The following is a 27,738-nucleotide window of genomic DNA, read 5'->3' as shown; positions in this document are numbered from 1 at the left end:
ATAATAATAATAATAATAATAATAATAATAATAACAGTAATAATACCTGTGGACCAGGAAGGCCAGTTTCTCCTTTTTCTCCTTTGGCACCGGGCATTCCCTGAATATCCAAAATTACACAGGGTTAAGTTCACATAAGGTAAGTTCTTAGTCTCTTCATCTTCTCCACGGACTGTTCTAACGTTTTTACCACTAACTTGCTTTGATGTTAGCATCCAATACAGCATGTTTCACTTCTCACATCCACTACCCCATGTATGTAAGCATTCCTATGGAGTTGAACGTTTATACAGCAGAGCAGTTCAAACACAGAACATACAGTCTGCTACGGCTAAGCCCATCCTGGAGATAGGTGGAGGAGAGATTGGACAGTTCAATACCATTTATGGTTTAGATTTTTAAAGTTCGTATCTATAGAGTTTTGGCTTCGTTTTGGCTAGAAATTTATAAAAATGGAGAAGCAAACATAGACTCTGGCACATAGCAAGACCTTACCAAAGGCTTAGTAGTAGTAGTAATTACATATCTGGCATGCTAATGCTTTCTAACATGTGAAAATAACCCTGGAGCAGAAAACTTCTCAGCTAGGGAGATACAATCGTATGCCCAGAAAGATTGTGAAACGTGTGCTTAAAAGGCTTGTTGGCTTCAAATATTAATTTTAATTAATAGAAGTTGGTTTTATTCTTTAAACCTAGATCCTAGCAAGATTAATGAAAACCAGTAAGTTGCATTAAATTTGCTTTCAGTGATACGAACAGCTTTTACAAAGTGCCTATATAAAGTACACTGTCTATAATCTAAAACTTCGACTAAGTGCGTTGTACTTTGATGCCCACTGAGATAAAAATCATAAGTAAATGATGAATCTGTATCCATGATTACTACAAAGACATAATGAACAACCTAGATTTGTATAGCATTTGTTACTTTCTAGATTTTATTACATCTGTTAAGGACTTGATCCAACACGAAAAAGGACAATACATGTCACAGCCCTGATTCTCTTCTATAGACAAATTGCTTATGGATATGCTTACTCTGAGTGGAGGCATCTATTTGTAAAAGACACTCGTCCTTTAACAACAATAACAACAAAACTGGCTGATGAATGAACTCTCAGTAACTACTTCCATTTCTCAATTTTTATTTTTAGGAGTAGGAAGAAACTGAGGCTCATTATAAAGGGTATAGAAGACAAAAGTTCATCTGTGACTCATGAAAAAGTGATCACAATACAATCCACCCAAATGTCTACACACAACTCACAGGCATTCCCTGAATGGACAGACCACTTGGTCCTTGGGGTCCAGGGGGACCCTGAGGTCCCGGAAGGCCTATTTCACCCCGAGGGCCCTCTGGTCCCTGGAACACAAGAGAAAAAAGTCATTCCAGAGGTAAGTTAGATTCTCAGTACTCAAAAGATATTTCTGCTTGAGCACTTATGATTTATTTCCTTAAATAAATTTCCCTAAGACACAGGACACTGATAGGATGGCAAGACAACATGCTTCAAAGGGTGCACCTCCCAGGTAAGATGTCACCAGGAAACCAAAAGAGTAAACACACAGGGGTTGCTGCAACTTTAATTGTTTGCTTCCATAAATAAGAAAGCTGTGCCAACTATGTGAGTAACTAGACCCCCCATACTCCATAACAAATCCAAAAGACAAAAGTGTTTCAAGACCACCCTCCTGGTCTGTGCAGGTTCATACCATCTAGCTGACCTACATTCTCTCCACCTCCACAGCTGTCAGCCACTCATCTCAGGGGCACGCCTGCACTACTGAAGACTTTGCACCCAGTCCCTTTCTTTCTCACCTTGATCCCACCACCGCTCTGTGCCTCTTGACTGTCTGCTTAATGACCTGTCCTCAGTGCAATATTACTTGATTTTCTTTCTTCTCGGGATCAGGCACTCCTTCACATCAGCAACTCTTATTTCTGTAGTTTGGACCTTGTGGTTTAGCTAAAACTATACCACCTCTGTAATCTCCGATCCAGAAAAACTACCTCAACCTCTTCCTTCCCCTCTCTGGTTCTGTGACTCCAGGGAAAACTAGTATAAGTTAAGACTTCCAACACCTGGGTATCGTATTAAATGGGAGACTGACGATTCCATCACTTGAGACAAGCAATACAGAAGTGGGGATAAATAATGAGTGCAGTCTAAGTTCTAGGTGCATGGGAATAGCCATGGGGACATGTCCAGTAGTCTGGGGATCAAGAGAGATCTGAGCCGGATTGGATTTTGGAGTAGTTCAAGGTGTGTTTGTGGGTGAGGTTATGAGATGAAAAGTGGGTAGGAGGGAGAAGAAGAAAGAGCAGTGTAGGAAAGGCCAAAGGGGGAGAACATTTCAAAGAGAGAGGTGTTCAACCATGCCGGATGCTGTAGAGATCTCAAGTAAGACAGGAATTAAACCATAGCCTGCGGATTGGATTACAAGGAGGTAATTGGTGGCCTTCATGACAATTTTACAGAATTCTTATAGGAACAGAAATCATCTGCAGGTTAAGTATGATGCTGGTTGTACAGAAATGGAATTATACACTATACACTTCATTGGTTCTTGCCTCTTTTGTGTGGCAGAGTGTTGTTGAGGTTCATACATTTCATTGCATGTTTCCATAGTCTGTTCCTTTTGATTTGTGAGTAGTACCCACTGCATGAATATAGAAAATTGTTCATTCACCTGCAGGTGAATACTTGAATTGTTTTCAGTTTTTTCTTATTGTGAATAAAGGCGCTATGAACATTTATGCACCAAAAAAAAAAAAAAAAAGAACTATTTTATAAGTAGAAAGCAGAAACTGAATGAAAACTATTCTTAAAAGAAAAATAGTATATAACAGGAGGGGAGACCAAGGTAGCTAGATTTAAAAATATGGAAGAGACAAGCTGGTAATTGACAAATATTAGTTAATACTTGCAATCATTTAATCATGTGTCACTTAAATATATTGAGGAATGAAGAATGGAGCAGAAAGGCAGCAAATAAGGGTCTCATTTCATTCTGGACGGTAGGAGACAAAGACAACTCAGAGAGATCAACAGCATGGCTGCTTTGTGGTTCTAAATTCTTTTTATCTGCTTGCTACAACTGAAATATGGAGCCACAAAATGGAAAATAATACAGAGTGGGGCTTTCCATGTGGGAGGTATACTTTATCTGTTCCTCCACTACCACATTGGTGGACATGTGAGCATCCTTTGTCCAATAAGACCTTTTCCTAAAACCACTTCATATTTGTATCTGTGATTCATCAATATCATTATATAAAAATAGCCACATCAGTAGTGGTCCAGTGGTCTAATAAATGGATTATTAGAGGTAAGGGGTAAATGTTGGGATCATCAAACATCTTTGAACTCTTAATGTGTCTTCATGATCAGAAACACCATCCAGAGGGAACATTGGAAAGACAATGGGATTGTGCTGGGATCCCAATGGGAACAGGAAGCCAGAATGTACATGGGCTCTTGGGCACTGCCCTGGAGTGGAACCGAGGAAGACCCACTGTTTTGCTGTCTGAGAAGAGGCCCTCAAATCACTGGCCTTCCTTGTAGCACCATAAGAAACATCAAGTCTATGCCTAAGATATGTGTCACAATCTCAGAAATTTCAACAAACAAAAAAGGAGATATCTCATGGTCTGAGTTTTGAGTTGACTAGTGCTTGATTATTCTCAGTCTTCTTTCATTTACTTCTTCCCCCCCCACCCCATATTATCTCTCACCTTGCTTCATTTGTTTCTAATTTTATAGTAAACATTTTTGCAATGTTCTCTTCACCATGAATAAATACCATGCAAATTTAGTAAGTGACCAAACAAGTCAGTGAGTCAAGCAAGGTGGTGGAGGGGAGATCATGTGGGGCGACAGGGTGAAAATGAAACAAGGAGTCAAATAATAGAGGGCCTTGAATGCTGTGCCAAGGAAGGTGAATTGTATTCTCAAGGCACTAACATATGACTACAAGTTTAAAAGTATGAATATGACCTATCAGAAATTTAAAGAAATAAACCTTGGGGCAGATGTGAAGAATCAGTCAGAAAATCAAAACTACTGGAGCCAGGAGACCAGTTTTAAGATTTGCCAAAAGCCAGGTAGAAGATGGTGAGGCCTGAATTCAATTACTGACTGGGCTCCTGCCCATCCCTTAGGGCACCTTTGTGCAAAGTAGTAAAACGTGTCCCTGGACATGGCTTGGCATGGTTTGGCCTTCTTAGCTGGTGCCTTTGTGCAGTGCATGGCCTAAACCAGCACAGTTGGTGGCCCTGGGCAGCGAGAAAGGAAAATAGAGTTGTGTGTTTGATTATACATCGTGGGGAGGGAGGAGGACTCTAAAACTTGAGAAATCACCTGGGATGCAGTGCTCCCTAGTTATGATTCAGTTTTCTCCTTACTTTGTTGCAGGTCGAGGAAGAGCAGAACACACACGAGGGAATACTACCTTGGAAACTAAACCACTCAGAACATCGACATCCGATTTTTGACCCGGAAACAAACCTTTCTTTTACTAAATTATTAAATATTTTTATGAAAAAAATGAAGTCTTTAAGAATAAGGGAAAAGACTTAGATACAACTTTCATAAAAATATAATGAGTTTTGGATGACAAAGGGTAGATGGTACTAGGCTCCAAAATTACATTATTGCCACTTATGAGAGACAGAGATGCAGAGAGACAGAAAGAACATTACCTTTGGACCCTGGTCACCTCGTTGGCCCTTTGGTCCTCGGAGTCCTGGACCACCCTGGCAAACAGATGTTAACTATTAGCACAAAGACAAGTCTTAAAGCAGCATATTTCATCCATTTTCCTCAGTAATATGGATTATGTAATTCTTATTTTGAATAAAGGCCAGCTCATTGTGTAATGGTATATGATATGATCTTTTACTGAAAACCTGCCAGACTCCCCTCTTCCTGCTGATGATCTCATACTTTGAGAAAGCTTTCAATGCCAAATCCTTTCAAATTAAAACAACTTACAGTATTTGGAACTTTAGTGTGTAAGACTACTGCTATTAATGGATGCAAATAATGAAGTACACTGCTAATCTAAAATTGCGTGTGTCTTATACCACAACTTTGAGATTCTTCAATTAAATTATAAAAGATATATATACCATACATTATTATATACTATAAAAATAGTAACAATTTAATTTTATTTACACCGTAAAAGGCTAATTAGTGTTACTAAAACTTGTTATTTGAATTTCCCTAATATTTTTGCCCTATTAATGTATCATCTGCACAATTACTTAATAGCATTTTCTTTATCTAGATATATATGTACATACATAATATATACATATGTAAGTATGTGTATATGTATTCTTTGTGAACACAGTCTTTGTATATATGTGCATAAATACATATGGGCATTCATACTCTATTTTTCAACTGACTCACTATTTCACTTAAATCTGATCTTAAAAGCAAACATTATACTTATAAAGTTAAGGGGAAAACGTATTACTTATTAAGAATAGAAGGTAACCGGGGCGCCTGGGTGGCGCAGTCGGTTAAGCGTCCGACTTCAGCCAGGTCACGATCTTGCGGTCCGTGAGTTCGAGCCCCGCGTCGGGCTGTGGGCTGATGGCTCAGAGCCTGGAGCCTGTTTCCGATTCTGTGTCTCCCTCTCTCTCTGCCCCTCCCCCGTTCATGCTCTGTCTCTCTCTGTCCCCAAAATAAATAAACGTTGAAAAAAAAATTAAAAAAAAAAAAGAATAGAAGGTAACCTTAAAAATATACTATAAATAATGCTATTAAATTTAGCTAGATTTTGTTCCTATTGAAGTCTGCGAGCCATGGACTTGCTCTGTTAAAAAGGGAGGTGAGTAAGAATACAGAATATCTCTTTCACCTGAGCAGAAGGGTTAAAAGCTCATTAAAAATGGAATAACTTTCTCAGTGTGTGATTCTAATTCATTTCCTGCTACGTATGCGACTACCAGAAAGCATTTTGTTACCATCAGTGGAACGCTTACAGCACGTGGGGAAAGAATGATCAGGAGACCTTTCAAGGTTTCTCCCAACTTGTTTTCACCACTTAAATTCACTCCCCTCCCCAATAACATCAGGTTGCTTATTTTCCAGACTTTTAAAATACAATTATAAAATTGCATTTTATGTGTACATGTATCTATAGAGAATATTGCCTATAGTATTTTTGTGCTATTACAGGATGTATTAGAATTTACATACATGATATCACACTTTTTACATATTTCTCACATATTTTACTTTTACTTACATATTTTAACTTGATGTATTTTGGAGATTTTTCCCATGACATAACATATGATTTAGCTCATTCTGAATGAGTTGCATAGTTTTCCAAACCTTGGATTATATAATTGTTTGTCTAACCATTCTTCTTTATGGGAAATGTAGGGGTTTTTTGCACATTTTTTTTTTTTTTTGCTGTTTAAACAGTTCTATAATTAACATCCCTATACATCCCTTAAATATAAACCTCAATATTTAAGAACAAATGTTAATATTTAGTATATCAACAAGTAGGATTACAAATGAAATGTGCAGATCAGCAGATATATTGTCCAGCTGTGCTCCAAAAGAGCTGTGCTACTTGATTCATCGACCAAGAGTTTAAGAGAGTTCCTGCTTCTCTAAACCTTAGTCACCACTTGATACTGAAGGGGAGTGGGATTTGGTACTTCACAGTATGCCTCTCTGGCATAAGGATTATTTTAGTCTGATTACTTAAGAAACTCAGGAGAAACCCCGAAAACCAAAAACCTAGTAAAAGTTTGATAAGAGACATTTATATTTATGCATTTACATTTGTAAGGGAAATTTCCATCTCTCTTTTTTTTTACCAGGAAGGAAGGGATGCCTCTAAATCTCTAGCAACTTACTTACGAAGAAAGCAGAGACTTGGGTCTGCACATCAGCCTCACGCTCATTTGCTATGCCATTCCTGGTAATAATCCCCACCTCCAACACCTTTTTGTGTCTTTAGCTGAAGAGGACATTGAAAGTGATGGCTTCAGCCACACTGGGAGGCTCCTCAGCTTTCCTGGGTATCTCCCATGTATTCAAGAGATATATGTCTTATTAAACTCTTGACTGTTTTTCTCCTGTTCGTCTGTCTTTTTATAAAGGGGTATCTTAGCCAAGAACCCAGAAGGGTAGAGGGAAAATAATTTTTCCTCTCCTACAATATTGTCAAACTTTACATTTTGACCAAACTAAGGTAAAAATAATATTTTACTCTTATTTGAATTTTCACTTCCCTTGAAACTACTGTCACAGAACATCTTTTCATAACATTTGTCCATTTGCATTTTATCTCAGTGCGACTCCCTATTTATATTCTTTACCTATTATATATACTCTAATGGGCTGAGTGTCTTCTTCTTTTTATTGTGCAGAAATTTTTCATATATTTGGATACCATACCTTTCACTGTTATGAGATGCAAATCTTTTTCCCCAGAGTGGCAGACTGTTGATTGGTTACCAAAGAATCTTTCCTGACTCCCTTCTCCATTTTATTTCTCCTACTGTAAGGGCTTAAGAAGATAGATTTGCTTGCCCAGCCCCCTTTCTGCACCCAAGAATGGGCACATTAAACACTTTGGGCCAATTTGATGAAGAGGCCACAGGCCTATCAAAAGGAAACTGGGGAGCTGGGACAAGCTTGCATCCTTGATGAATTTGTTGAGCAGCCACATTGCTTTGGGATCATCCACCTCTACAGCTTTTGCTGTGAGAACGATAAATGTCTCAATGTCCCAATGGTTTACACCACTGTGTCAGTCATATCGTATGTTCCTTGCAGCAAGCCCAATGCACCCCAATTAATATACCATTCTGGGGGCGCCTGGGTGGCGCAGTCGGTTAAGCGTCCGACTTCAGCCAGGTCACCATCTCGCGGTCCATGAGTTCGAGCCCCGCGTCAGGCTCTGGGCTGATGGCTCAGAGCCTGGAGCCTGTTTCCGATTCTGTGTCTCCCTCTCTCTCTCTGCCCCTCCCCCGTTCATGCTCTGTCTCTCTCTGTCCCAAAAATAAATAAAAAACGTTGAAAAAAAATTTAAAAAAAAATATACCATTCTGGCACCACTCTTCTTGTCTGTGCTTTTTCAATGATTGGTTTTTAACTACAGGTTTTGTTCCAGTGACTCATGGATATTCACACCAAAGGCACCATGTCTAAAAGCCTAGAAACCTTTTATATTTCTTTTCTTTTTAAAAAAAATTTTTAATGTTTATTTATTTTTTGAGAGAGAGAGAGAGAGAGAGCACAAGCAGGGGAGGGGCAGAGAGAGAGGGAGACACAGAATCCGAAGCAGGCTCCAGGCTCTGACCTGTCAGCACAGAGCCTGACGTGGGGGTCGGACCCACAAACCATAAGATCATGACCTGAGCTGAAGTCTGGCGCTTAATCAACTGAGCCACCCTGGCGCCCCAAACCTTTTTATATTTCGAACTTACTTTGTACCTTATCCCTAACCTTCATCACTGAGCACATGAGAATTCAACATATTTTTTTGGATGTTAACTTCTATCCTTTTAATAAAAAAGGGTTATTAGTCTAGGCCAAGGAAATGTGGTTCTTTCACCCATGCCTTCTTGTAGCTCTCTTATAGCTTTCCTGGCACAAAACACCATTGTGGAAATTCTTGAATGAGAAAATAATCACAACGATGTTAAATCATTAGATGGGCTTATTGCACATTGTTTGGGATACTATCTCTTGAATAGTTTATAAGTTATATTATAAACTATAAAAGTATAGTTTATTATACTTTAAACATTCAAATATTTCAATAGTTTTTCTCCTAATTTACATCTTTCTCTCCAAGTCAGAACTCAACTCTTCCCTTTTGCTTCTCTGCTGCTTTTTTCTCATTACAAAGTTTGACTCTAAGTCATATGTAAATATTTTATAAGTATCACAGATGAAAAAAATGTGAAAACCCTCCAGCTAAAAAGGCTTATTAATGCTGCTTAAAATAAAATAAACATTATTATAATTAAGAACTGAATGCATAAGCACTAGGAATGAAGAAGAAACAAACAAACAAACAAAAACAGAGAAGCAGACATGTGCACGGAGATCGCCCTGGGGGAGCATGGGGAAAATGGTTCAGGTTTGCTGCAAAGTTTGTATTTTAAAGCTCACACAAAGCACAGAAATGTGAACTAGGGCCAAAGATAAGTGGGGGCAGGGTGGAAAATTAAATGTTCTTTAAAGCTGAGGAACTTGTAAGGCTGCACTGTGAATCAGCTAGGAAAAACATCCAAAAAACTAGCAGGTGGATGACAAAGATGTTGTTTCCAATTTAGCTATGGGAGGAGTAAGAAACATTTCTACTAAAGAATATTACACAGAAGCTGATTCTCATACAATCTAGAGACAGAATTCATATTGCCTGTCAGGATCTAACAAAACTCCAATATATACCCCCCACCCCAAAAAAATTCACAAAATACTTGTGAAAACAAGATAACATGAATAACATCAGCAGAAAAAAAATGGCAGAATCAGAACCACATACAATGCAGATATTGAAATGATCAGATTAAAAAAATAAACTGTATTTAAAATACTGAAAGAAAAAAATAGTTTTGATGTGTTACAAAAGAAGAAATACTACACAAATGCCCACAAGGTTTGAAGAAAACATGAATAGGCATTTTTCCAAAGAAGACATACAGACGGCTGAAAGACACATGAAAAGATGCTCAACATCACTCATCATCATGGAAATACAAATCAAAACCACAATAAGATACCACCTCACACCTGTCAGAATGGCTAAAATTAACAACTCAGAAAACAACAGATGTTGGCAGGGAGGCAGAGAAAGGGGAACCCTCTTACATTGTTAGTGGGAACACAAACTGGTGCAGCCATTCTGGAAAACAGTATGGAGGTTCCTCAAAAAGTTAAAAATAGAACTACTCTACAACCCAGCAATTGCACTACTAGATATTTACCCAAAGGATACAAAAATACAGATTCAAAGGAGTACATGCACCACGATGTTTATAGCAGCATTATAAAAATAGCCAAACTATAGAAAGAGCCCAAGTGTCCATCAACTGATGAATAAAGATAATACACACACACACACACACACACACACACACACACACACACAATGGAATATTGCTCAGTCATGAAAAAATGAAATCTTGCCATGTGCAACAATGCTGATAGAGTTAGAGTGTATTATGCTAAGTGAAATAAGTGAGCCAGAAAAGAACAAATACCGTATGATTTCACTCAAATGTGGAATTTAGGAAACAAAACAGATGAACATATGGGACGAGGGGAAAAAGAGGGAAGCAAACCATAAGAGACTCTTAACAATAAAGAACAAACTGGGAATTGATGGAGGGAGGTGGGTGGGGGATGGGCTAAATTGGTGATGAGTGGTAAGAAAGGCACTTGTTGTGATGAGCACTGGGTGTTATATGTAAGTAATGAATCACTAAATTATACTCCTGAAACAAACAAACAACAACCAAAAAGAAATGCCCAGAAGTTTTGAAAAGGAACCAAACAGAACTTCTAGATATGCTAAATATTACCATCAAGATCAGAAATACAATGGATAGGTTAAATAGCATATTACACATAGCTAAACATAGAGTACACCAGAAGGTAGATTTGAAGAAACTACACAGAATGAATCCTGGAAACACAAGGAGAAATAAGTAAAAAAGGTTGAGACATGACAGTAAAACGAGAAGTTACAATGTACTTCTAATTGAGTTTCAGAAAAACATAATAGAGATGACAGGAGAGAGGCAATCTTCAAAGAGATAACGACTAAGAAAACTCCAAATTTAATGAGAACACTGGTATTCAAGCCATGAAGTCATAAATTTTCCAAAATGGCAGAATAATAACATGAAAACCCCACACCAAACATAACTGTGGTGAAACTTCAGATCACTAAAGACAAAGGGATCTTGAAACCAAGATCTTCCTGTTTATTAGTTTGGAAAGTTGTCTGACTGCTTTAATTGAGGTCAATATTAAAAATTTTAAGCAAGACAGGAGGCTTATTATTCTCTTATATTAACATCTGAGCTGATAATGGTTCAGTAGTGTAGAGAAGCCTTACCGTGTAAGACAATGTGGAAGCTTTGTTGCTTTCCTTTTATTGCTCTGCTCTGTTCCAGGACACTGCTTACCAAAGTGAACTCCCTACCACAAGTTCCCACAGTAGTCTGTTGAGAAAGGTAAGCATGGATAAGGAGGGCCCTTCATTTTCATTTAAGAACAATGTCTAGGGTGATTACATACACCTTTCCTCTCGCTACCAGCACTTAGTCATAAGGTCATACCTACTTGAATAGATGCTAGGAAATCAAGTCACTAGCTGAATGGCCATGTACTTAGCTAAAACTCAGGGAATTCTACTATGAAAAAGAAGCCATGGCAATGAATACGGGGTGGGGGGGGTGCAATTAACAATCTCTGTAACGACCAGCAAAACTATCTTTTGATAATATGGGGAATAAAAACATTTTAAGATGAACAAAAAATGAAAATTTACTACCAATAGTCTCTCATTAAAGGAATACCCAAGGGGTGTCTTCCAGGAGAAATAAAAATGATACCAGAAGATACTGTAAGCCAAGAAATAGCAATTATGGAGCAAGTCTTACCACATATTAATTTATAACAAATAATAATAAAATGTCTAATTTGTGATGTTAAAAAAGTACTAAAATACCAGATAGCAACAGCACATAAATTATAAAAAGGATGATCCAAGAGAAAAAAATTCTAAGAATATTGTGTTGGTTGAAATAAGGTAGAAATTATGGTTCATTTTGGACTTTGTCACATTAAATATGTTTGTTAAAATCTCTTGGTTAACTACTGAAAAAGCAGCTATAGAAGAATAATTTCTGAATTAGTGGAGGGGAGAAAAGAATGAGAATAATAACAAAAAGTCAAAAAGTAGATAAAACTTCAGCAAACCAAGAAATCCACACATATATCATGTGGGACCAATAGCAAAAATTGCAGTGATAGATGGATATAGGAATATTTGCCCCAAGAGGTTAATGATCAAAAACAATAGAATGGACTAAACTCTAAAAAGAAAGATTGCAAAACCAGATTGAAAACAAAATCTAACCATATTCTATTTAAAGAGAACACATCTCAAACATAAAGACATGGAAAGGCTGAAACTAAGAGGCTGGAGAAAATACCTACCAGGAAAATAAGTCAAGCAAGAAATGTTGATATAGCAAGTTGTTCTCAGTTTTTTGCACACTGTAACACAAACTCAAGATATACAATGCAGAATTACAAACAAAATTTGACAAAAGGACACTGAAGTAGAAGACTTTAAACACTTACGTCACTAATTGAAAGATAAAAAATTAATGCAGACAAAGGAGATTCTAACAACACAATTTACAATTTGATTTACTGGGTATTTATATTTAGAATTCTGAACTCCACAATTAGAACATGCACATTCTTCTAGAGCATGCATGGAACATCTGTAAAACCTGACCAAGGCCACAAGGCAATGTCAAAGAATCAACAAATGTCAAAAAATTGGTACTATATAGACTATCTCCCATGATAAGGTACAATAAAATTAATCCACCAAGAAAACAGTAAAAAGTGCACATACAATTGGAAATTTAAAAAGGCACTTTTAAGTAAATCATGGCTAAAAGAGGAATAAAAAAAAGACATAAAGGATGATAGCTCACAGAAATCTTAAGTTTCACTACACTGTAATTAAGATGTACAGACAATAAAAAGTCCCATAAACAACAAGAAAGCCATAGACCATGAAATGATATTTGCAAACCATTTCATTAATAAAGATTAGTGTCCAGAATACATAAAATCTGTTAGATACTAATGAGCAAAAACCTGCATGACAAAACCAAGAAAAAAGTTTATAAACAGGTATTTATATAGAAAGAAATCTGGGGCACCTGGGTGGTTCAGTCAGTTGAGCATCTAACTCTTGATTTTGACTCATGTCATGATCTCACAGTTCGTGGGATTGAGCCCCACGTCTGGCTCTGCACTGAGTATGGAGCCTCCTTGGGACTCTCCCTTTCTCTCGGCCCCTCCCCTGCTGCCCCCCCCTCTCTCACAAATAAATAAACAAACAAACAAACATTAAAAAAAAAAAAAGGAATCCAAATGGCTCAGACACAAATGAACAACTGCCCCATGTCACTAGCAGAGAGGGAAAGTCTTATTTCAAATAACAGCCACACAGGGTTTTACAGTCATCAGATAAGCAAAAGTTCTCATGTTTGGCAACAACAGACAGTGCTGGTGAGATGCTTAAAAGCCAGAACTCTTCTAGATTTTGTGGGAAAAGATATTGGGACAACCATCCTGAAAGGCAATTAGCGGCTTCTTCATGAAGCTGAAGGTACACCATTCAGAGAAGGTACACTATTCTCCAACAAATCTGATTCTAAGTGTTATTGTAAAAGCACTCGACTTATGTTTGCAGAGACACACAAAGGATGTTCAGTAGGCAAATACTCCACAGTAGTGGGTCAATAAACTGTAGTTTATATAATGGAACAATGTGCATTACCCTTGATAAAGTTCAAAGACATGCTTTGGGGTTAAGAAAAAAGCAAGCTACACAGTTGAAAATAAATCTGTGTTTCTAATTCCAAGATTAAACTAAAGATCACTAAAGATCACTCCTTATATTTAAGTTTTATTTTAAGTTTATGTGTTTATTTTGAGAGAGAGAGAGAGAGAGAGAGAGAGAGAGAGAGAGAGAGAAAATGAGCGGGGGAGAGGCAGAGAGAGACAGGGGAAGAGGATCTGACAGCACAGGGCCCAATGAGGGGTTCAAACTCATGAACCTTGAGATCATGACCTGAGCTGAAGACAGACGCTTATCCAACTGAGCCACCCAGACCCCTCATTTGATTTAAATTTTGTAATGCACAGAATACTTACATACACTTTTTCTCATGTATTCCTCATAACATCACAGAAGGGTGCTATTTGACATATGAGGAAATGGAGATTCGCTGTGGTTCAAAGATTTGCCTAGACTTTTCTTAAAAGTTTATTTATTTACTTTGAGGTGGGGGGGAAGGACAGAGAGAGAGAGAGAGGGAGAGAGAGAATCCAGACACCAGGCTTGAACACACAACCGTGAGATCATGACCTGAGCTGAAACCAAGAGTCAGACACTTAACCGACTGAGTCCCCCAGGTGCCCCAAGATTTGCCCAGTTTTATGATTTAAACTTAATGCTTTTACCATCACTCCACATTTGCTTCTTTGGGATAAAGAGTCTCCTGTTCCAAAAAAAAAGGGGGGGGGGGACTTGGGTTCCACATCTGCACTTGAAAGAATGTTCTCTGTGCCAAAGGTAAAGGAGAAACTGCTGGGATATATTTCAGATACATTCAGTAGGCTCTCTTCCTTTTTGTTCAGTTCAGGAAATGTGGCGCACAGATGAAGGAAAACCATGGTGGTGGGGCCACATTGGAGTGAACCTTCACGCTGTGAGCCAGTGGTCGGTCTGCGTGATCTCCTGCACGCATCTTGGTGGGGCCGCCTCCTCTGGCAGGCCAGCGTGCAAGGGCTGCTCGGGCATCAGAACATTCCTCCTGCAAGGTCTGCATTTCTTTAGTTGCTTGGGATTCTTCTCCCTGCTTCCTTTGTCTTTCTGCCTTGATCCATTAGCTACTTCCTAGCCACAGACCAACTATATCATACTCACCTCAAGGATAACAGTGGGGACACTGATAACCCCACTTTAGGCGATTAGACATAAAATGAGCACTTAAACACATTATATGGAAAAATTCATCATGGCAAATCCGAAGACCCACATAGTGCAATTACATACATTTTATGTTTTACAATGATGTTTTCTGTGTCTCCCTCCTTCCTTCCTCCTCCTCCCCCCTCCCCCTCCCCCTGGCCAATCTCCTTCTCTCTCCTTTTTTTTTTCTTCTTAAAAAAATTTTTTTTTTTTACGTTTTATATTTGAGAGAGAGACAGAGTGCAAGTGGGGGAGGGGTAGAGAGAGAGGGAGACACAGAATCTGAAGCAGACTCCAGGCCATCTGAACTGTCAGCACAAAGACCGACGTGGGGCTCAAACTCACAAACTGTGAGATCGTGACTTGAGCCGAAGTCAGACATTTAACCCACTAAGCCACCCACGTGCCCCTCTCTCTCTCCTTTTTTGCAGGAAGTTCCCATCAGTGGTGGGGAACTTCATGTTCAGATAGGGTAATTTTCCTGCTGAATTTTCCTCATGGATCAATTGTAATACAGAATGGGCAAGGGAGGGTATGCAAATCTTAAAGTTACAAGTAGAAGGCCAATCTTTGAAACATTCACACTGAAAATGAACCACAGGAGTTTAAAGGGGAGATTTTGAAATACATAACCATTTGAGAGATAAGTATGCTATAGAGGTTAAAGAGGGTCATCTGTAGGAGTCATGGAGACCTGGATTTGAAGAAAAGATGTGTTCTTTAGGCAAGTTACTTAACATCTCTGTGCTTCAGTTTGCTCACAGAATTAAGTATATGTTTATTAGCACAGTGGCAAACACATATCAGACACACAGTACATAATAGCTATAAATATTGCTAAAGAACATTTAAGTCTAAATTGGGTAAGACTTACTGGTGGGCCTGCTGGTCCCAGAGTCCCTGTATTGACTTCAGAACAGGAGCAGGAATGTGGTAGCTCCGGGCAGGTCTCCTCATCCCTCTGAGAGGAAACAAAACAAAACAAAACAAACAAACCATAACTGTTAACAAGACAATACAAATGGCTTTATGGATCAAGGAAAACACTTTGATTTAAGACACTTAAAAAAAACTTTTAAGTGAACATTGGTGTGGAAAGGCAAAGAATATTCTCTCCTGCTCACAAAATATTTTCCTTAAAGAAAAATGAATGAGTGTCTAGTGAGTCACTGATCATCACCCTTACCAAAGGATGTTGATAAAATGAGCTTGGAGGTGAAGAAAAATGAAATGCAGGCGAAGAAAGAAAGGCAGAAGTGGGTGCAGAAAAAATTCCTGGTTACTATTTCCTTCAGTTTGAGTAGGAGTACTCTATGAACTACAGGTCTTGAAAATTTTCTTTTTTCTATTTCAAAGGATATTTTTTCCTTTCAAAAGGATAAAAAAAATGTGTTGGAATAGTCACTCGGAACTGCATCTACACTAAAACACACAAAACAAACTAAAAACAGTGCTTAAATGTATTGTCAATTCCCCACAGCAACTTTAATTACGACTCACATTCTGTGGTTGAAATTAGGAAACATCATAGCATCAATCTAAAGCTTTGGGACAGGGGCTCATTTTGCTTCTCTAGCACGGTTTTGTTGCCACATGACATTAAAGATAGATTATGAATGTCCAGTTGAACATCTCTGGATGAGTTACCGGGGTATGAAGACAGAGTACCTGCTAACAGCTATCGAAAAATTTATGAATATCTCATTTGAAGCACCAGCCAAAAATGAAGTCTGCACTGGGATAAGACACTACAGAACTTCATAGGGTTCACCAGTCCCATTGGATAGAGAGAAAATAAACATCATTATTTAAGACTGGGGAAAAATAAAGCTGAAACTGAATAGAACACAGATGATAATTAAGTGATCAAGTTGAAAATAATCTCAGTTATCTAAAATGTTCACAACAGAAACCCAAAAAAGGTTGAGCAGGGGATCTCTATATACTGTATATACTTTTCTCTAAATGTTGGACAATAGCCAAAGCTTTCAGCTCATTACAGGAAACCCCCCTGCTACCACATCCGGCCTGACATGTGGGCAGCTAGAGTGAAATACAAACTTAAGTATCCAGAAAGAGCCCCCTAACAAGGCTGATACAAGGCCTCTTGTGACCAGAGGCCATAATGGTTTTGCCACTGCCGCTGACTATACATGCCTTCCTACTATGGAATTGGCCTATCTTCAGTGATAGAAATGAAAAGAAAAGCTCTCATCAGGCCTGAGTCCTTCCTAGGAAAAGTGGTGATAGCATTTGGCTAGAGACAGCATAGGATTCTGAGTGTTTCTGCTTCTAATTTCCAATCCATCTGTGCTTAAGCGTGATATCACGGTGTCTCTGATTTAATTCTTCACCAGAGTTTACTTGGAAATTAATTTTGATGAAGAAAGAGCAAGTTAGAGTTAACCCTTTAATTTTTTTAAATGTTTATTTATTTTTGAAGAGAGAGACAGAGTGCAAGGAGGAGAGGGGCAGATAGAGAGGGAGACACAATCCAAAGCAGGTTCCAGGCTCTGAGCTGTCAGCCCAGAGCCAGACACAAGGCTCAAACCCATGAACTGTGAGATCATGACCTGAGCCAAAGTCCGATGCTCAACCAACTGAGCCACACAGGCGCCCCATCAGTTAACTCTTGAACAACATGTGTTTGAACTGCACTGGTCCACTTACCAAACCACTTGGATTGGTTTTTCAATAAATACAATGCAATGCTGTAAATATATTTTCTCTTCCTTGTGATTGTCTTAATAACATCTTTTCTCTAGCTTACTTTACTGTAAGAATATAGTATATAATGCATATAACATACAAAATATGTGTTAATCAACTGTTTCTGTTATCAGTAAGACTAGTAGTAGTTAAGTTTTGGGTAAGTCCAAGGTCATATGCAGACGTTTTCCTGAGTGGGGAGGAGAGCTGATGACTCCAACCCCCACACTGTTCAAGGCCAACTGTATTTCCTTCTCAAACATAGTCACCATGAATGTAATGCTTGCAACAGAGGATGTGATCTGGAGGAAGTAGTTAAAAAGGCAAATCTCTAGACTTCATGAAGGTTACTCCATGCACATTCTCCAAGTTTAATTATTAAGACATGACTATTACCCAGCCACTACAGGGTCATCCATTTCGGCTCGCTGTCTTCAAGGATCCTAAAATATGAATCTGGTTTTATACATACAGGTATAACCCCATGAACCACACTTGCTATTAATAATGTGAAAAACATTTGATTTTCTAGTAGCATCGCATATGTCGAACAGATTATGACTACGATTTCAGAACTGTGTGTCAAGATTCTCTGAGGCACCTTAGCAAACTCACAGGCGCACGGTGAATGTTTTTAAAAACTCGAGAAATAGCAATATTCGGCACCCATAGGACTTCATATGAACAACTAGCTCAAGGTAGTTCACAGTCTTAACATTAGATACTGAAATACTCTTTTTGATGACGTTAGATACTTGCAAATCTGGGGTTTTGGCAGTTGCTATGATGGAAAGCAAGTACCATGGGAAACATCAATGTAAAAAAAGAAGTGAGGGTGGCGACATCCAATCAGATTCTAACATATGAAAAATCATGCACTCTTGATAGGCATGTGCATCCCATTAGTAAGTAATGTGGTTTTTTAAGAATAAAATGAAAATACCATTTTTTGCTTTCAATTCATGTTTTTTTGTTTGTTTGTTTTTTTAATGCAGCTACTGAGTTTAGAGCATCAATGTTTAAGATTTTTGGACATAATTCCTTCATATAGAGATTTGTTAGGCATTTCCTTTGGCTTAGGGGTGCCATGAACAAAATGATTGCAACACTAAAGGTTTCGTGAACCAGGAAATTTGAGAACCTCTGGACTATGTGTAAATTGCACGCCTGGATCTGGGCAGTCCCCATCATGTAAGTCAGTATATCGTGCTGATGTCAGACACGCCTCCTTCTCAATCTCTTCGGCTTTTCATTGTGATCATTACAATGAATTATCTTGTTATGAATGTTATGAAATCACATTTAACTTTCAGAGAAAATTAAATATAATTTTAGAACTTTTCAATAAAGAATAGGCCTACTAATAAACGAAGAATTCTTACCAGGCCTGGAAGTTCACAGCATTTGTCTTTATTGGCCCATGATGTGGAACAAATAATATCAAACATCTGTAACTGGAACTGCAATTTAAAATGAAATTGTCATTTAATTAAAAATAGACACACTGTGCCTAGAATTATGATTTCATATTCTGCATCACATAATAGAACACTGATATGTTTGTAACGTAACATTACAGTAAATAAATAAGAAAGTCATTCCAAAATATAAAACTTTGTTCCTCAAGCACACAGTGACTTAAGATTTCATGTATAATTAATCCATCAAAAATTCCCTTATTTATCACAACTTCACCTCTCATTTCTGCCCAAAGAAGCTTAGTACCTCAGTTAAATGTCGGCCAGTACTGTCTTCATGGTTACAACCAGTGTCTCTGTAATCCTACAACATTCCACATGTTTCTTTCACAGCATATCACCCACCATACAGTATGATTATTTATATTAGCTCCTCCTTAGACTGTGAGCGTTTCAAGGAACAGAGAACCACTAATTCATCTTTGTGTCCCCATAATAATATGTGATATGTAGTAGGTATTCACAAAGCCTTGTCAAATGAATTCTGACTTCAATCACTTAAGCATACATTCAACAGATTTTTCTTTAGTGTATAATGCAAACCAGATACTACATCAACCTTTAGAATATGAAAATGAACAAAATCAAAATCTTGCCCTCAAAGATCTTACTGGGAGTGACAGGTAGGCACAGGAATACTGTATACAACATTGTAAATGTCATGACAAATTCACAAATGGAATTGTGAGAATCCGTGCTAAGTCTATTTTTATGTAAGCCATTGATCATGCCATAAATATTTAGTCTCGTTCTACTCATGTATGTTGGTGAAACTCAGTGTTCATTTTGAAATATACAGAAATATCACTATAACATTATTGAGGGCTAACATTAGCTTCATGACCTAATCATTTCTAATATATTTCTTCCCATATTATTTTCAAGTATTAGAAGTGTCACCAATTACAGAGCTGGGAGAAGCATGAAATCTTTTCATTTTACATCTACAACCTTCCTTGAGGGAGTGGTGTTTTCAGCAAGTTCTAGAAACTCTTTTGGTGCCTTATTTTCTCCCAAGGAATACTACTTGTCTCTGTCAGGGGTCCTCTGGATGAGAATGAGAATGCCCGAGAAGACAGTACTCCTGAAATAGGTTGTTAACAATGCATACAGCATCGCAGAAGAGCCTGCTCTGACAGTACAGAAAATAAAATCAGGCTTTCTTTTGTAATATGAAAGAATTGTGCTTTGCTGTAAATATCCTTTCCCAAGAGTTTTGCAAGATTAATAAAATAAAGCTTAAATATTGAAAGCACATTAATCAAAGCATCACAGGGTTTTTGTTTGTTTGTTTCTATATACAACTGTTGAGTTGTTTGAAGAAATATGTGCATGGCTCACTGCTCATTTTTCTCCATATTAAAAAAAATTCCCAATGGGTATGATATCTGAGTCTGTGGAGGGCAACCATACAGCAAAATAATGATCATTTAAAAATTAGGCTTTTCAAATTATGGAAAGAGCCTAAATGTCCATCAACTGATGAATGGATAAAGAAATTGTGGTTCATATACACAATGGAATACTACTTGGCAATGAGAAAGAATGAAATATGGCCTTTTGTAGCAACGCGGATGGAACTGGAGAGTGTTATGCTAAGTGAAATAAGTCATACAGAGAAAGACAGATACCACATGTTTTCACTCTTATGTGGTTCCTGAGAAACTTAACAGAAGACCATGGGGGAGGGGACGGAAAAAAAACAGTTAAGAGAGGGAGGGAGCCAAACCACAAGAGACTCTTAAAAACTGAGAATAAACTGAGGGTTGATGGGGGTTGGGAGGGAAGGGATGGTGGGTGATGGACATTGAGGAGGGCACCTGTTGGGATGAGCACTGGGTGTTATATGGAAACCAATTTGACAATAAATTTCACGTTTAAAAAAAATTAGGTTTTTAAGATTTTCAAACCAAGAAAAAATAGGTTTTTAAAACTAAAACATTTTTAAGGAACACGGATGCTGATTTTTATGATTAATAGCAACAAAGAGATTTCAAGGACCATAGACGTTAGGAGGCTATGGAGCTAAACTGCCTGGGTGTAGTCCTTGAATCGCTCACAAAGTCATTTTGAATGATGATGTAATGTGTTCAAGTCTCAAGTTCCCTCATCTGTAAAGTTAATGTAATAATAGTAGCTCTTTAATTATAGCTAGACATTAGTGTAATAATGATAATAGCTATAACAATAAAGTGAGTTCCCACCAGCAGTGCAGCCACTTTGGAAAATGATATGGAGGTTCCTCAAAAATTAAAAATAGAGCTACCTTATGACTCAGCAATTGCACTGCTAGGTATTTATTCAAAGAATACAAAAATTCTGATTTGAAGGGGCACATGCACCCCATTGTTTATAGCAGTACTATCAACAATAGCCAAATTATGGAAAGAGCCCAAATTTCCATTGACTAATGAATGGATAAAGTAGATGTGGTGTATAATAAACAATGGAATATTACTCGGCGATCAAAAAGAATGAAATCTTGCCATTTGCAACAGCGTGGATGGATCTAGAGTGTATTATGCTAAGCAAAATAAGTCAGTCAGAGAAAGACAAATATCCTAGGATTTCACTCATAAGTGAAATTTAAGAAACAAAACAGATGAACATAAGCGAAGGGAAGCAAAAATAATATAAAACAGAGAGGGAGATAAACCATAAGAGACTCTTAAAGACAGAGAACAAACTGGGTTGCTGGAGGGGTGGTGGGTGGGGGATTGGCTAAATGGATGATGGGTATTGAAGAGGGCACTTGTTGGGATGAGTACTGGGTGTTATATGTAAGTGATGAATTACTAAATTCTATTCTTGAAATCATCATTACACTGTATGTTCACTAACTTAGATTTAAATAAAATTGAAAAAAAAAAACAATAACATGAGTTAATGTAGTGAAATATTTATAACAGTGCCTAGAATACAGTCATTATAAATAATACATATTATTTTAATGAAGCATGTACAGCTCTTTCATAACTGAATTATTTAAGGTTTAGGAGTCTATCATACAAAGGCCAAAAGAATGGAATCAAAATGAAAGTGGTATTATCAAGGACAGAAATATAACAGTAGTCTGTTTCCACATTAATCATATCTGTTTAACACTTTGGTTGAGAAAAATCTAAGCAAATAATGACAATAGCAGTGGACATTTGCTGAAAACCTACTATGTGCCAGGCACTATCCTAAGGAATTTGCATGTATCTTTTTTTTTTATTTAAAAATTTTTTTTAACGTTTAGTTACTTTTGAGACACAGAGAGACAGAGCATGAACAGAGGAGGGGCAGAGAGAGAGGGAGACACAGAATCAGAAGCAGGCTCCAGGCTCTGAGCCATCAGCCCAGAGCCCGACGCGGGGCTCGAACTCACAGACCGCAAGATCGTGACCTGGGCTGAAGTCGGACGTCTAACCAACTGAGCCACCCAGGCGCCCCTGCATGTATCTTTTAATCCTCAGCTCACCACTGTGAGGTATAATAGCAATGCCAACCCCATTCTGCTGATCAGGACCTGGGAAGAAAGAGTCTAAGAAACATAAGCACGAGCTGAAAGCAGAGTTCTGGTTGGGATGTGAACAGCACATTTCATTTTCTTGTGCTTCATTTTGCAGTGAAAGGATCTTTGGTCTCATGTTTAAAATGCAGACACCCCAGCCTAACTTTACAATGCTATTTGTCTGGGGCATTTATTAAATGGACCCCATTATGACAGTATTAGATTCAGTTCAGTCTGTTAGTCATTCATCCATTAAGAAATTCCCCATTTCTGAATAGAGCCCACAGTGTAAAAGCTTTTTAGTGAATGGAAAGATGTAAGTAAAAGAAAGAAGGGTCATGAACCCCAGTAAGGACCAGGCCTTCTTGATGTTTTTCAAATAAACGTTCACTACCTAATCACCTTTAACAGGATGATGTCTACAAACAAAGCTTTGGCTAACCTTCTGTCCCATTGAGCTATTGGGATCCTTAGGAGTTTATTTTATTTATTCAAGGGGTTGAATGCCTACTAAGTGCTGAATGAAGCCAATACTATCATTTGTGGAATGCTGTGGGCTGTCTTTTCTTTTTCAAGTTTGATGAAGTCAGCGGCCTTTTTTTTGTGAGTACAACAAATTTATTCATAATTGTTTTGTATTTGTAATTGCTTGGATTCCTCAGCCTTTATTTAGGGACTTCTTTTCCAAGGCACATTTCTGAAGATTGATTAAAAAAAAAACCCTCTGAATTTTATTCCAAAAGCAATGACATACATATTTGTAGAAATTGTGTAGGGAACAGTACAAACATAGTATGTCAAAAGATCTTATATTTGAGTGCCTGAAAATACAAGACAATGTGGTTCAAAATCAATCACACTTTAAGCAACTAACGCAAGAGTCAGCCTCTTTTTGCTTTTGTAACTAACTGAACATTATAAAAAATACATGTGTGAAAAAAGAGAGAAAAGAGACAGGGGTGCATAAGCTCCTACTTTCATTTGTTATAATACCTTCCAGGGGAATGCTTAGTCAATTACAAATGCTCTTTTTTCATTATTGGACATTTTGGTCTGGGTGTAACACAAAAGACAAGTCATTTGGGGTCAAAAGTTAACACGAAAATGAGAATAAAATATTTCTCATCGGTTGAGTCATTGTGATGTGAATGGGAATGAAAATGTAGCCTGGCTCAACTTTCCACTGATAACCAGATTTTATCCTCTGATTTTTCTCCAGCATTGCATAACTAAGCTTATAACTTGAAGTCAAGCTGTACCTGAAATTATACAAATACTTAGATTTACACTGCACAGGAATACTAGGGAAAGAGCAACTGAGGACCTCAGTCATCTTCTGCTTTAAGCTGGTGTTTAACTTTTACAGACTCCATCTCAAAGCTAAGATTTATTAAGCACTGACCCCTTCTCAGCTATTGAGCATGGTTGTCTTACTTGGTCTCAGTCAATTTATTGAATTTAAGGGAAACCACAATGGCACTAATTAAATGAGGAGATGAAAATTAACAGCTGTTGTACCTATTGGTTGTAATTAAAATGTTTAGGTGTAGGCATCCCTTTGGGAGGACATCTTGACTGCATTTACTTTCAGGGTCAGAATTTAAATAATGATGAGTCTTTGAATATGTTGGTGAACAGACAGGGCATAGGCACAGACCAGACTCCCTCCTATGCTTTAAATTCTATAAGAATCAGTCTGACCCAGTGATAGAGAGCTTACCAAGGCAGGCAGGTAATCTTGGGCAAGTCACATACAGTCTCATATCTTGCTTTCCTCACTTTTTGAAAGGGGATCCCTCTCTAACTTCTTGAAGTCTCAGTTTCTGAATCTATAAAGTGGGTATAATATAAGGATCTCTTCCTACAGTTATTGGAGGATTAAACAAGATAATCTCAGAAAAGCACACACTGCTTGCATGCAATGTAGGCATGCAATAAATATGAGCTACTATTATTTTAAGGATTAAAATACATAATTCATATGAAAACACGATCATTTTCTTGTAATTTAAAAACACTTGTTTCGGGGTGCCTGGGTGGCTCAGTTAGTTAAGCGTCCATCTTTGGCTCAGGTCATGATCTCACGGTGAGTTCAAGTCCTGCATCAGGCTCTGTGCTGACAGCTCAGAGCCTGGAGCCTGCTTCGGATTCTGTCTCCCTCTCTGTCTGCCCCTCCCCCACTCACACTCGGTCTCTCTCTCTCTCTCTCTCTCTCTCTTTCAAAAATAAATACACATTAAAAAAATTAAAACACTTGTTTCTATACCATCATTGACTAGTCTACTGTTGATTACCACATAAAAGCTTTAACTCAGTAAATTATGTTATAAAAAAACTCCATAACATAACTTGTACTCGTGTTTATTTATATAGCAGAGGACTAAAGAAATGTCAATTGGATAGTTATATGTGCTAGATTTGGAAAGGGGACAAGAAAGGCACAAAGAACATGATCACATGCCAGGAAGCTGAAAATATTTCTAGGATCATCTGGCAGCATTATAATTTTATCAGGTATCAAAAAAGAAGAAACTTCTAAGGAGAGAGAACAGAAAGGAGAAGCACAGTTGTTACGTTTCTTCCCACATGTGTTTTGACAGCTTAGTTAAGCCAGCTTCTTAGCTTAGTCCCACTAGGAACTATAAAATCTCACATTACTGAACACAAGCTGTTTTTATTACGAATGTGAGCAATTTTAATACAGTAGTTACTGTATCCCTAAATCCACTCATCTCTCTTCCACTCAACTTTGGTTTAAGAAGAATCTATTTTCTTTAAAGACTGAATATTATAGTTTTCCCATCATCTGGCATTTTTTGAATCACTGCGGAATTTGCTAGCGAATGCTGGCCTATAAACTACTCATCTCTCTTATATGACAATTACTCCACCTGGAATAATCCAGTACTTGCACATTACATGTTCCCTTTTGCTGAGTACTGGGGTACAGATATCTATCAAAATTATGTTACTAATTTGTGACTTCTAAGTTGAAAGCTGCAGACTGAAACCTCTTTTTGCTTTGCACTGAAACAATGAAGTAATCACCCAAAAGAACAAGTGAGTTTCCGATCACATTCTTGAGATCTAATCTAATATTATCCATTTCAACGTAATCAAATTCTTTAATAAGTGGGCACACTGAAAATCTATTTAGTGATCCTTTGTAGGCTTCCAGATTCTAACAAAAGCCACAACTTTTTCCTTGGGAGCCTTACAAAGAACTCTTTAATTATTGACTTCTATAAATTCCCCTTTGTCTGCTACTGGCTGGAAGTTACCACAGAGGGTGCTCTGTTTAATTGCTTTTCTTTCGTGCCCAAAAGTAAAGATTTATTGCCCGTAGATTTAAAACCTACAGGCACGTTTGCTTTCAGAAATAAATTCTTTGATATATAATTGGTCATATACTTGGAGTACAATTATTACAGAGAGCTTAATTTGAAATGTAATTATTGTAATTATAATTATAAAACTGTAATTGTAAAATACAAATTAGAAGAAGGTAGGATATATATATAACTGGACTACCATCAATGCCACATATGGAATACAATATATACGAAACAACATTTTAAGAAAAGACACGATACAATTCAAATAGATGACATTCTACTTAATGTCTATCAAGTATGTCTTGAGAGCTTACTCCTTTGATCCGAATTTATTAGATACTGTGATGTGGGGTAGAAGGTGGTAGTTGTAAATGAAGACCATGGCATGGTATCTCTTTTAAGGGATTTATACTCTGGCTAGAGGGGCAAAGTGTAGATAAATAGAAGTGCAAGAACATAATAGATAGCTACAAATAACTGAGTGTTAAACAAGCACTAGAGGTTTAGAAAAGGTAAGGTGGAGGAGGTAATATTGACATTAATAATAACTACCGCTCTTCATTGAATGGTACTATGTGTCAGGGATTTTATATGCATTATTTCTAAAATGAAAAAAAAAATAGTACTAAGTGACTTGGGTCCAGAATCTCAAACAGCTAGCATTGTTTCTCTTTCTTAAATTGCAGTCTATTCGTTCACCCATCCAAGCATCTATCTATAGACATCCATTTATCCCCACAAGATATCCTTAGTTTGCTAATTATGGAGTCTTATAAATTCTGGAGTGTGCTATCAAAAGGTATCTTCTATGAAGCAGAAGATGGTGTGTTTCTTAATCAGTATGAAATACAAAACATTAAGAGTTGATAATTCCTCAATATAATATAAACGTTCTTGTTTTTATGGTAAAAAACACCTGTATTTAGATTTAGCCAGCTGGACTCAGTTTAGATGTTCCCAATTTTGTTGGCAACATTGAAAGCATTATAATCAGGAGTCATTCAAACATATGCTTTCTTCTCTCCATTGGACCTGATCAGGGTGTCTACTTTGGCCAAGACAATGCCATATAGCTTCTTCAGTCTGTTTGATCTGGTGCTTGTTGGCCTTGATGTCTACAATGAACACAAGTGTGTTGTTGACTTTTATTTTCTTGATAGCTGACTTGGTGGTCAGGGGGAACTTGAGGATGGCATATTGGTCAAGCCTGTTTCTCCTGGGGGCACTCTTTTGAGGATATTTGGGCTGCCTTTGGAGACACAATGTCTTGGACCCTCAGAAGGTTAGGAAGTGTGTGTGTATGTGTGTGGATGTGTTTGTGGATGCCTTTCAGCACTGCTTTCTTGCCCCTCAAAGCCTTTGTTTTGACTTCGGCTTTGGGAGGAGCACGGGGCTTCCTTCTTCACTTTAGGCACTATCCTTGCAAAAGGTTATAATGTAAATATACTTTTTAAAAATTTATTTACTTAAATTCAAGTTAGTTAACATACAGTGTAGTAATGGTTTCAAGAGTAGAACCCAGTGATTCATCACTTACATATGACACCCAGTGCTCATCCCAACAAGTGCCCTCCTTACTGCCCATCAATATGGAGGTTCCTCAAAAAATTAAAAATAGAATTACCCTATGACCCAACAATTGCACTAATGTAAGCATTCTTAAAAGTCCCTTACCATAACCGAAAATAAGAGAGCCTTCCATAGCTTTCATAGTCTCTCTTTCTGAACATCTAATCCATGCTTCTCCAAAGGAAAGTAGAAACAAAAGTATTTTTAAAGACACATCAACACTAATTGTTAAGCTAATCAGCACACATCTCTCAAGGTCTGAAAGCATTAAGGTTTCCCTATATACACAAAGATTTCCCTTGTATTGTTACAAAGAGAAATGCCACTAAATAGCGAAGTGTCCGGGAGGAAATCACTTGACCACTCTG

General features: G+C 37.6%; 1 protein-coding gene across 5 annotated transcripts in view; it reads right to left on the bottom strand.

Annotated features, from left to right (window-relative positions):
• COL14A1 (collagen type XIV alpha 1 chain) overlaps positions 1-27,738 on the bottom strand; it is a 213,341-nt gene that overhangs the window by 51,631 nt on the left and 133,972 nt on the right. For all 5 annotated transcript variants that reach the window (XM_040494323.1, XM_040494326.1, XM_040494322.1 and 2 more), the window contains exons 35-39: positions 18,875-18,952; positions 15,658-15,744; positions 4,705-4,758; positions 1,270-1,365; positions 47-100 (exon numbers count right to left, since the gene is read on the bottom strand). In XM_040494323.1, coding sequence (XP_040350257.1) covers positions 47-100; positions 1,270-1,365; positions 4,705-4,758; positions 15,658-15,744; positions 18,875-18,952 — 369 coding nt within the window. The remainder of the gene's footprint in view (positions 1-46; positions 101-1,269; positions 1,366-4,704; positions 4,759-15,657; positions 15,745-18,874; positions 18,953-27,738) is intronic.

Source organism: Herpailurus yagouaroundi, unplaced genomic scaffold, assembly GCF_014898765.1.
Source record: "Herpailurus yagouaroundi ecotype Mexico unplaced genomic scaffold, PumYag 186, whole genome shotgun sequence".
Taxonomy (NCBI): Eukaryota; Metazoa; Chordata; class Mammalia; order Carnivora; family Felidae; genus Herpailurus; species Herpailurus yagouaroundi.
Note: the sequence above shows the minus strand (reverse complement) of the source record. Positions and strands in the feature narration are given on the sequence as shown.